Consider the following 11,892-nt stretch of genomic DNA (forward strand, 5'->3'; position numbering starts at 1 on the left):
TTTTCTGTCAATTCATTTATACTTTTCCCATTTAACAGGAGGAGACAAATGAGGTTCTAGAATGGATATCTAGTGGTCTTATAGCATCCCACCACAAATAATTAAAAAAAAAAAACAGAGAGAGAGAGAGAGAGAGAGAGAGCTTGGAGGCCATTAGTATCAGTACGTGATAATATTGTATTAACTTCAATTCTCAGGCCATTATGTCCAAGATTAAGCTAGTTACTGATTGGATTGTTTATTGCACATGTTTTGTTTAACCTTTCGTCATGTCCTACCTGTTGATTTTCTTAATAATAATAATGACTTTTCGGTATATTCTGAATTAACCGGAATTGTTTCTTCCCATCTATAACTGCTTCTGATTTGATATTTGTATGCAACTGTTTTACACTATTAAACCTAGTTCCATTTTTATTAACCAGAAATGTTTTTGTTGTTGTTGTTGTTGTTGGGATGCCTTATTTGCCGAAAATTATCAATTCAAGATTTACTTCATCAATTATTGGCTAAAGCTGTTTAGAGTGATGCTTGTGAGCAAAATAACCATTATTAAGAAAATCATCTTGGTTCGTAAAAAAAATACCTAGCCCGCTGTGGGGGTGTTGTTGATATTGAAGGTGCATTTGTTAAGTGCCTTCAGTCTGAAAAAAGCGTCAACTTGATGCGTTCTTGGGTTACTTTGATGTTTTTCAAAAAAACAAAAAACATCAATTTGATGCCTTGTCAGCCTAAAAACTCTTCTGAATGCATTTATCAAACTCATTACTCTTTACAAGCTTGAGTCATGGCTGATGTGTTTCACTTGGTTTGCTTAAAAATGCCACCTGTAGTTTTGTAATGTTTTTCTTTTCCTACATATTATAATTTTCATGATACCAAATTTTATTGTTACCCAAGTTACATGGGCATTTCCTGAATCCTTGCTGGCTGTTGAAATTCAAGTGAGAACTATTTATTGGGGCACAACAAATTTGTTGTCTATTTGAGTTTTCCTTAAATGTAGGGAGTTCATGCTTTGGATTCCTGGACGAGTATGCAGCTTGTCTTGTAAATTAATGTGTGTTCTGTATTCCCACTGTATGGGAAAAGCATCAAAAAGATGTTTTGGAAAAAACTGGTACTTGGCACTGTTCATGTTGGGAAAACTGCCCACCATAAAAACAAAAGTGTACATGGCTGTTGATTTCAGTATTGTTACTAATCCGAGGTTTGGAAATTGGAAGGGTGAGTTACTTACCAGCTGGGTTGTATGAGATCCGGGTTATCTAACCTGAACTCCTCAACCTTAAGGTTTGCTGCTGGAAGTTTTTCTTTCCTATTCTCTTTTAAGTAGATATAGGCAATGATTTTCATTTTTTTCCCCAGAAAATTTGGCATTTCATGAGAAACTCAATTTTCTCTGTATACGAGTTTGCACCCTGTTGAATTTAGGGGTATCTTGCTTGCACAATCAGCTTTCTTTAGCCTTCTAATTAAAAATATGGTTTTTCTTCTGAGCTTTGACAGTGGATTGATGGCAAGTGAGATCTCAATTAGGGATTTCAATGATTTATATCTTTTGGTCCCTAGATTGTCTTAGAATGCTTGGCATGTGATCTTCCTGTGAGACAACTTGTATCATCATTAAAGCTTAGGTCGGCTGGCATGTTGATTCCTTTGGTCTCCTTCAATTGCCCCTTGATGTTGTAGCCTTTTCTGAACTAGACTTTGCTAAAGAGCCTTGCATTAGATTAACCCCTGGCAGAAACGTTTTAGAATGAGATGTGTTTTCAAGTGTAGTCCCAAGTTAGTGGCTGCATTATTATGTTTAATAAGTAAAACACAGTGCATATAGGAAAATATAATCTGCATATCTGAAAGATTCTCACTCAATTGTTGGTGTATGTTTGTTGTAAAGTAGTGAAGATTCTTGCAAGAACAAAAAAAAGAAGAAGAAGCTATTGCATGCTTAAGATTCTAATTTTATCATGTTGTTCTCACTCGTGTATACTTTAGGTGAGATTGTCATATATTTGTGAGTGCATGCTAGTACAATTTGCCTATTTCATTTCTGTCATCTTTTTTTCAACGTGTACAGAGTGTCTGGTTTGTTTCAAGTATGTACCTGACTTTAATTGTCTTCTTCATAAACCCTTGTTTTTTCTGAAAGACATTTATTGAGCTAAATGTTTACTATGAATAATATATTATTCTCTTCCTCCCTTACGAAGATATGGTAAATTTAAAAAATCTGGCTTGTGCTTTAGCCCGGACCTTGCAATCTAACATACTGTTCTAAAGAAGAGGTGGATGATCGTTCTTTGATAGCTTAATGCTAGAAAATTAAGACTTCAATTATACGCTGAGGAGGATGGATGAATAATGAATAAGAAGGAATGGGATAGACGAGTTGTAGATTGTTTCATTGGATGGACATCTATAGAGGACTTGTGGATTTCTTTCTACATTATATGGAATGGAAGATTTAATAAGGCATGAATGACGTGGACATTCTCTCTCCTTTTTTTCTTTTTACCTTACCTTTACTCCCAACCAAGAGATGCCTAGATCTTTTCTCCCCATGTTTAACAAAGTAGATGAAACAGTTGCTTTTCTTCTGCCTCTTTTTCTCGCTTTTCACTTCTGCAGAGCATGCAAAGATCTTGTTCCTTACAAGTATGAGGTTATCGTTACTTGAATCCTGGAGACCTTCATATATTTGTCTATGAAGTTAGATGACTGGCATGCTGACCTTTGATTTGGGTGTCTAATGAATCAATCTTTGGGACAATGGGTAATGCACAGTTGTTTTTCCTGCCCCGCATCATTAACTGAATGTTTCTGTTTTGCTGTATTCACAATTCACAAGACCTATCTTTAATCTAGATGAGACTATCTGCTGCTGCCCCCCTGCAATTCTCTAAATTTTGGGAATGGAGCTATTGTCATTGTTTGATGTTGGGCGGAACAAACTGAAAAACTTCCAGATGGTGCCTAAACATGTACTACATCTCAGACGCTTCATGTTCCCAATGCACGCTGCTGCCCAGTATCAGTATCTTCTTTGGCTCCATCCTTTTTTCCCGATGATCTTAGAAAAACACTGATTGATTATGGGAAGTACTGACCAGTGTGCCATTGTGATATCATCGATGCGACCCTATCTAATCCTGCAAATTGTTTATGGAATTGATGACTTCTCTTTCCCTTTTTTGCAAGGGAGCTAGAGAATCTGTCGCCATCTACAATTGCTGGATAAGGCCAAGAAACAAACAGAAATTTTGGTTGCTCAAAGGAGTTCGGCATGTATAGACTAGGCAGCTTTGGCCTGCTGCATTTGGGAAAATCCTTTTGGACAAGGGAAGTATTGTGGATGTGTTAACAATTCCCATACATATATAGCAATCGATTAATTTCACTGGGAATATGCACGTTGGCCCAAAACAATTGTATTCCACAGAGACTCGGTGGCTCTGATGACAATGCAAATGAGGATTTTCTTGCTTGCAGAAATAAAGATGCTGCGGTGGTCCACGTTTCACAACTGGTCATTGTAATTCGGCTCCAAGCCTCCAACCCGCAGCTGTGCTTCCATATGTAGATTTGACCTCCATAGTAAAGGTTCATGAGTGAAACTGTCCACATTTTCCAGGGGAGGTCTACTCGCAGGAGATCTGAGGCTAAAAGAATTTATAAGATCTATCATGGAAGAATTTCAAAAATATGTTGAAATGAAAATTAAGAAAACTAAGAGCGGAGAACAAAGCCACATGGAGAACTCGTTCTGTTCATTTCCTGTTGCTCCAAGAAGAAACACGGAAGTGTACAGAATACAATTTTCTCGGGATGAATGTTATTCGTAACATGATAGATCTAAATTTTACGGCAGCATCCTCTTGATTTCCGAGACGTTTGGAATCTTGATTTCGGAGATGTTTGGAATTATGTAGTTATTTTTTGAAGTGTTTTTTTATTTGAAAATATATAAAATAATATTTTTTATTTTTTAAAAATTATTTTTGATATATGTCTGTAAAAAAAAAAAGTAAAAAAAGTAAAAAAATTTAAATTATTTTAAAAATACATTTAAAATGCAAAAAAATAAAAAAATAAAAAAATTTCTTCTAATCTGTATAATTCTCAATTGGAAAGACAATGATAGAAGTGAAAAAGCAATTTTCAATAGATCAAGGATGAATAATTCTCATGTTGATTTTTTTAGAATGACAAAACAGTAATTTTATTATTGTAGTAAATAGAAAAATATATGTATGATATAATGAAATTACATTCCCTTTTAGTTTTTTTTTTTTTCTATTAGCATCCAACCTTTTAAATGCACAGCAATCCTACTCAATAAAAAAATGTGGTGTGATAACTGTGTAAAATAACCAATTTACCCTAAACTTTAAATCTCACACACTAGTATTTATTTATGTGAGCCCTATATTTTATAAAATTTTAAGCCAATCACCCACAATATTCATTTTGATTACAAACTAGCTATGACAAATTATTTTTCTTCAAGATAAACAATTACAATTTTATTCATAAATAACTTAATTATATAATTCAACACATGTTTTTTAATAATTTAGAAAGGGACTGAATTGCAACTAGATAATACATAAGGACTTAATTGCACTAATGTGAACCATAAATACTAGACCAAGATTTTTGCTGAAAAATTCTAGCAGCACCCTTCCTCCTCCTTCCTCCATGCACATCTCCCACTCGCTGCTTGGTCACCACTTCTCAGGCAATCAGGTGACCTCAAATGATCGTAAAAAATAAAAATAAAAATCATTTTCATCTTCTAAACAACACTTTTACATTTAAAAAGAACAATTTTCAAACTCAAATCTTTAACTTTTAGATACAAAATTTTTAAATCTTAAAACACTCATATCAGATTGTAAAGTGGATCCAAATTTGATATGAACAAACTCTTAGTGATGAGACCTTTCATTTGATAATGTTTTCGTTGGCATTGGTAGCAGTCAAACCACGACGAAGATCAATAATATATAGAATTTAGATTGTTTGTATATTAGAAGAAGAATATACCAACTTCGGTTATGAACAACTTCTGCTATGAATTTGGAAAATGAATTACAAATAATTTTAAACTAGGAGATTTAGAAAACATACCTGCCGCCATGAGTGTAAGCGGATGCAAGTGCAACTTCTGCTATATTTGTTTCAGCTTTTTGGTGGGGGGCTGCTCATCAGAACTAACACTTCCGCTGGCCTCTCCAACATCATTAGTATGACCGAGTCGTTTCACCAGGGCGCCACCAGATTCTTGAAAACATTCATCAACACCCTCGAAAGTTGAGTTCTCATATAGATTTGTCATCCGGTTTAACTCTTCAACATCTTGCTGGTATACAAGACGAACTCCACACTTGATCACCTTTGTTTGAGAACAGTTGTCTTCAAACCTGAACCTAACGTGACGGTCGAATCTTTTGAAACGAGAAGGGAAATACAGAAACCAAAGGTGATCTGACAAAATCTCACACGGTTTCAATCTCACATAAATGCTTTCCGACTCATTTCCATCGCCGTTAAAAAAACATTGCATAGGACTTCGAAATACGTTAGGTGGGAAATCAGGATATCCCAAAGAGGCACATACAGCATATCCCAACCACTCATCATTTTCATGGGAATGGGGAGGTGTTTGTACACTCACTGATGATCCCTCACTCTGATGGCTGAACCAAGTTGGAATTTCACTTCCAGGAATAATGACACTAAATGACTCGATTAAATTAGGAGGGCCCTACAGCATAGAATGCAAATTGTTAGAGAGAGAGACACTAAATGACTCGATTAAATTAGGAGGGCCCTGCAGCATAGAATGCAAATTGTTAGAGAGAGAGAGAGACCTGAAAGCATTTTCTGAGCAGGGTAGGAAACATGTTATTCCAGCAATCACTCTCAGACAATCTCCAGCAATTTATAAAGAGATATCTCAGATAATTCAATTGGCATAGCTTTCTTGAAAATTGCATTTTTTCTAATGATGTACAACCGTTGACTCTGAACTCTTCGAGGTTTGATGGAAGTTCAGGGAGTGATTGAAGCATCTTGCAATCTTCCATGCGAAGAAATTGAAGTCCTGAAAGTTGATCGATGCTTGTAGGCAGGCTAACAAATTTATTACAGCTTAGATCCAAATGCCTTAAGGAGGACAAGTAGCCAATATCATTGGGTACCGCTCCTTCCCCAAGATTGCAATTACTTAGATCCAGCTTTGTTAGAGAAGATAAACCTGATAAAGAAGGTAACACCAGAGTTGTTGAGGTTGCTCTTTTTCTTGGCATCAGTGGAAACATTAAACGCTGCAAAATATTAGTGGTGGACCTCGAAGATTCCGCGCATCCATGAAAAGACAATTTTTTAAGATTCTTCAGGGAAAAAATGGAGACTGGTGGTTCTCTTATGGCAGTTCCACTAACATCAAGCTCGTTCAAACATTCTAACTGCCCCAAATTCTCTGGCAGATTATCAAGTTCAGAGCAGCCAGATAGATGGAGAGTTTTGAGGGACTTTAAACCATTTATGCTGCTTGGAAGACGAGCAAGTTTCTTACAGTCTTTGAGGCTCAATGAAATTAGGCCAACCAAATATTGAATTGATAGGGGCAGTTCTTCAATGCTAGTCTGATCTAAACAAAGCTTCCGCAAACATTTTTTATTTCCCACAATTTCTGGAAACTCTTTCAGTTTTGAGCAGCCAGAGAGATGAAGTTCTTCTAGCAACTTTAAACCACTTATTCTACTTGGGAGACTTGTAAGACTTTTGCAGTCTATTAAATTCACATAAATCAGCTTATTGTGATGACCAATTGATGAATGGACCTCAGACAGCCTTCGACAACCCTTTAGAATCAACCTCTCAAGATTCGGAATCCCAGTGAAATCAGGGGTCTTGGTTAAATATTCGGAGTAACTGAGATCAACGACTTTCAAACTGTCAAGAATCTGCTGTCAAAATCCAAAGATAAAAGCAAAGAGGTCATTACTTCATATTTATTTCAAACACAAAGTCTGAAATCTCTAAACTGATGATGTTACCTTATTTCCAAGCCAACGTTGTCGCAAGTTACTGTAACACATGTGAACTTCAACAAGATTTTCTGGCTGGAAACAGGATGGCAAAGATTTTGAGGGATAATTACGCCATTCAAGAAACCGTAACTCGTTAGACAGATATTCCGGTCCTGAATCAAAGCATGCATTACGAATTCTGAGCAACCTTAGCCTGCTCATTTTTGAGAAGACTCCCGTGTTCCATGCTGACCTTTTGGTTTTTAGCATTGTGCCTTCCACATCTTCTGGGTTAGGCCAGTCCAGGGCTATGCTTTCTATTTCTTCTGTCCCCTGCCATCAAAAAGCCAATGGTGTGAAGTGCAAAATGCAAATAAAAAATAGAATGATATATGAAGTATGTCAAATAACTATCTCAACCAAATAACTTAAGCTATTAGGTAAGGTCCCAATATATGATTTATATTATTCTCTAACACATCCTCTCAAGTGAAAGCTCTTTAGACTTGAAACTTGCACAGGTTCACATTAATTTTTTATCAAATAAATAGGGGTGGTGAGATTCGAACTCATGACCGCTTGGTCATCAAGGCTCTGATACCATGTCAAAGAACCATCTCAACCCAATAGGTTAAATTATTAGATAAAGTCACAGAATATGATTTATATTATTCTCTAACAAGTAGAGGTAATTAAAATCAATTCTTCAGCGCAATGAAAATTTCTGGGTAAATTTCTATATATAGCTGCTTACCGTGTTTTTCCCGAGCACATGAAAGACATCTTTACTTGCCCATAACCTACTACGCCTTCCCGGCTCTGCAGTAGATTCTTGACGAACAACTTCTCTACCCATTGCTTGTAACAAATCATGCATCGACAATGTATCATTTGACACACATATGAGAGATTTATCTTGGAGAATTTGTATTCCATAATTTGCATGAAAACCACATTGGTTAAGTATCCTTGTTACTTGATCTTTATTCATCCCCTTAAAGAAACAAGCAATATCTAAGAATATTTTCTTCTCTAGTTCCTCTAATCCATCAAAACTTAGTTTTAGAACAGCCATGACGTCCCTATTTGGAATTTCATTTAGTCTCTTAATGAAACTTTCCCAAAAATCCATGCTTCTGCCACAGAGAGAAGAACCCAAGACTCTAGCAGCTAATGGAAGGCCCCTGGCATGGCCTAGAACACTTTTGCATAGCTCCCAGTAACCTTCTATTGGTTGGTCTTTTTTGAATGCTTTTCGACTCAATAGGACAAGAGCATCATCATCATTTAACTCCTCGGCCTCATATATACCATCCACTGCATGTGTACTCAACAAATTCTTATCCCTACTTGTTATGATTATTCGGCTCCCTGGAAGAAACCATTTCCAGTCCACAGCCAAGAAATGCAGCTGTTTTAGATTATCTACATCATCAAGAATGACAAGCACCTTTCTGTTTTGCAGCCTGTTCTTTATCTCAGCGATTCCTTTCTCTGGATCCCATATCTTTGGGCTCTTTTCCCTTAGGATCTCAGAAAGAAGTTGCTTTTGTAATGGAACAGCCCCATGTTTCTCAAAACCTTCTCTGACATTTGCAAGGAAGCAGCTACCTTCAAATTCACACCTAATCTTGTCGTAGACCACTCTGGCAATGGTGCTTTTACCGATGCCACCCATCCCACAAATCCCAATAATGCGAACATCATTTTGTCCTCCGAATAACATATCACTCACTACTCTCACTCGAGAATCTATTCCAACTAAGTCTTCGCTGACACTTGAGAATGTTTGACTCAATTCGTAATCTATCTTTTGAACAATTTCTTCAATTATTTCTGACTCGTTCCTGCAGCAAAAGAAGAAACAATAGGCATCACTTGTGGGATGAGGACATCAGAAAAATCCAAGCATGAGATTCCTGTGTTTAAAAATTATAATTTCATGACAAAAAAAATTAATTTAGGCCAAGCCAGAAATTGTAGAAAAATGCAAGACGTTCAAATGTGATAAACACAAACAGGACAAGAAGCAAGGTCTGGATTCTGAATAGTATCTAATCTAGGGCAAGGAACTTACTAGGTTGAATAGATCAAACACTTGTCTCTAGCCTATTATCTGGAAATTCATACTTCCAAGTTCAAATTCTCTATCTTCCAATTTGGAAGCTATAACTTTGAAAACCGATTAAGATTTTGAATTGCTTAAGCCAAATATAAAGTGAATAAACCTAACCTGTTCTTCGAAGTCCATCCAGATAGATTGGCTACCTGTGTCATAGCAGCCCTCCATTTTCTAACCTTGTCTATGTTCTCTCTGTACTTTTCTTCATGTTTTGCAAAGTCATCCTGAAAGCTCCCTGTTTGTTTCCTCACGTCTGACGGCTCAACATCATAAAACACAGGAAAAATCTTCTGCCCTTTTTGATCACCACATTCTATAATCTTAGCCAGTTCATCTAAGCACCAAGATGAAGAAGCGTAGTTCTTAGAAAGAACAATGACTGAAAACATTGACTGCTCAATTGCTTTTAAGAGCTCTGGTGCGATCACTTTTCCTTTCTCAAGCTTCTCATCATCCTTGAAAACAAGAAGCTTAAATCTACTCAAGCCACTGTATAAATGACCAGTGAAGTTCTTGCGGGTGTCTTCACCCCTGAAACTCAGGAACACATGATATGTCCATTTACAGTTATTTTGGGTAGGAGAAAAGGGTGGAGAGGTTGTGTTGCATCTGGAGCTTGTTGCAGCCATTGATTATATTAAAACTGACACAACCCTTGCTTGATTGTGCCGATCTGTAGGTATTAAAACTGATCCTGCTCTGTTTCTAGCTGTGTATGTAATGAAGAATGGAGGCTTCTGTTGTGCTTCCCACCACCTTTCTTGTTAATCGTAGTCTTTCCACGATCCCTTCTTGTTAATCTCCGTCCTTTTATTTTTATATTTTTTTTCTTTCTTTTTCAATCATGGAGCGCCGTTTATAGGTGTAGACAAGACAAATTCTTTACCTGGGTTTTGCCGCCACTCAAATATTTTTTTTTAATGAATAAATTTATATGTAGATTTTTTAACATTTTTTTATTTAATAATATTTTAAATGAAAATTAAAATTTATATATATATAATTAAATAAATTAAGAATTATATATGTTAATAAATGAAAAAAATCATAAATGGTAACTTAAAATAAAACTGAAAAAATAAAAAGATATGTGTAAATTAAAATATTTAATTTTATAAGATGAGATATTGACACGGTTGTGTTTATTAAATTTATTAATTAAAATAATTTTTTATTCAATTAAACATAAATAAAAATTATTTGTTGCAAACTGGCAGGTTTGCCGAACTAACCCTTTTTTGTGTTGTAAATTGTTTGTGAAAGAAAAATAAAATTATACGTCGCCTGCAGTCAAAATATTTTTTTCCGTACAAAACAATTGTACAAGCAGGCTTTTTCAATGTATTTTTGTACAAAAAAAAATTAAAGTGTAAAATAAAAAACTCATGGATATATATACTCAAATAAATTAAAAACTATATAAATTAATAAATGAAAAAAAGATATTAACAATAATTATAAATAAAATTAAAAAAATCAAATGTGTTACTAAACGGAATATTTACCAGATTTTATTTTTTGAATTTATTTATTAAAATTAATCTTTTCATTCAATCAAATGATATTAAAAATAGATACACATATTAAATTAATTAAATAAAATAAAAGTGAAAAATAATATTATGCAATGCAGCACATATTATAAATATTATCTGAAAATAAATATTTTTTATTTTTTAAAATAAAGTTCTTGTATACAAAATGATAAAAAAAAATTATTGATGAATCAAAATAAGTTTTTTCAAAATTAAAATACATGCAACACCATCAAAAAATAATCTATCCAAAAAAGGTTAAATATGCAAAATTGAAATATAAATTTATTTTTTAAAAATATATAAAAAAGACACCAAAACAAAAGCATTATCAGAAAAAAAAGATTCCCAAGTTGTTGTGGCTTAACTCGTTAAACTCGTGACACGGACCATAAAATTAACCGGGTTCAATATTTTCTTCCTTAAATTTATATTCAACCTTTAACAAAAAAAATTAAACCTATGACAAGTACTATAAATTTAACCGAGTTCAATATTTTTTTTCTTTAATTTTTTTTTAAATTAAACTTGTTACTCGAACCAAGAACTCAATCAGGTTCAATATTCTTTTCCCTTTAAATTTATATTCAACCTTTCAAACAAAATTAAAAATTAAATATGCACAACACCATAACAAAACAATCTCTATCCATAAAATGTTAAATAAGCAAAAACAATCACATATAAGTGATATTAATTGAAATATAAATTTAAAAATTATTTTAAAAAATATATATAAAAAAGATACCAGTAAACAAAAAAGCAATATAAGAAAAAACAATTCCCCGATTGTTATGGCTTAACTCGTTAAATTCATGACCCATACCATGAACTCAACCAGGTTCAATATTGTTTCCCCTTAATTTTATATTTAACTTTAAAAAAAATTCAAAAACTAAATACACACAACACTATATATATATATATATATATATATATATATATATATATATATATATATATATATATATATATATATAATCTCTACCAATAAAAGGTTAAATAAGCAAAAACAATCACATATAACGGATATTAATTGAAACATAAATTTAAAAATTAATTTAATATATATATATAAAAGATACCAGTAAAAAAATATATAAGAAAAAAATAATTGTCCGGTTGTTGTGGATTAACTCGTTAAAACCATGACTCAGACCATGAACTCAACCAGGTTTAATATTTTTTTCTTTAA

The 11,892-nt window shown here is 33.9% G+C and overlaps 1 protein-coding gene across 2 annotated transcripts; it reads right to left on the reverse strand.

Moving 5' to 3' along the window:
- Window positions 1–4,439: 4,439 nt before the first annotated feature.
- On the reverse strand, window positions 4,440–9,923 carry LOC7458835 (TMV resistance protein N). 2 transcript variants are annotated; one of them, XM_024591058.2, is made up of 6 exons: window positions 9,274–9,923; window positions 7,795–8,887; window positions 7,068–7,373; window positions 5,877–6,977; window positions 5,134–5,770; window positions 4,440–4,754 (listed from the first exon to the last, which is right to left on the reverse strand). In XM_024591058.2, the coding sequence occupies exons 1-5, from the start codon at window positions 9,789–9,791 to the stop codon at window positions 5,174–5,176; spliced, it is 3,615 nt and encodes a 1,204-aa protein (XP_024446826.2). In that variant the 5' UTR covers window positions 9,792–9,923; the 3' UTR covers window positions 4,440–4,754; window positions 5,134–5,173. The 2 variants fall into 2 exon arrangements, with proteins under 2 accessions (XP_024446826.2, XP_052305705.1); XM_052449745.1 differs by having other exon boundaries at window positions 5,877–6,974; window positions 9,274–9,922.
- Window positions 9,924–11,892: the final 1,969 nt, after the last annotated feature.

Source organism: Populus trichocarpa, chromosome 19 (genome assembly GCF_000002775.5).
Source record: "Populus trichocarpa isolate Nisqually-1 chromosome 19, P.trichocarpa_v4.1, whole genome shotgun sequence".
Classification (NCBI taxonomy): Eukaryota; Viridiplantae; Streptophyta; class Magnoliopsida; order Malpighiales; family Salicaceae; genus Populus; species Populus trichocarpa.

Bases quoted from the DNA above. Each gene is read 5' to 3' on its own strand.
- LOC7458835 (XM_024591058.2), bottom strand. From the start codon at position 9,791: ATGGCTGCAACAAGCTCCAGATGCAACACAACCTCTCCACCCTTTTCT. The intron at 8,888-9,273 runs GTTAGGTTTATT...CTTTTGCTGCAG, and splicing joins GGATGGACTTCGAAGAACAG to GAACGAGTCAGAAATAATTG. The intron at 7,374-7,794 runs GTAAGCAGCTAT...TTTTGATGGCAG, and splicing joins ATGTGCTCGGGAAAAACACG to GGGACAGAAGAAATAGAAAG.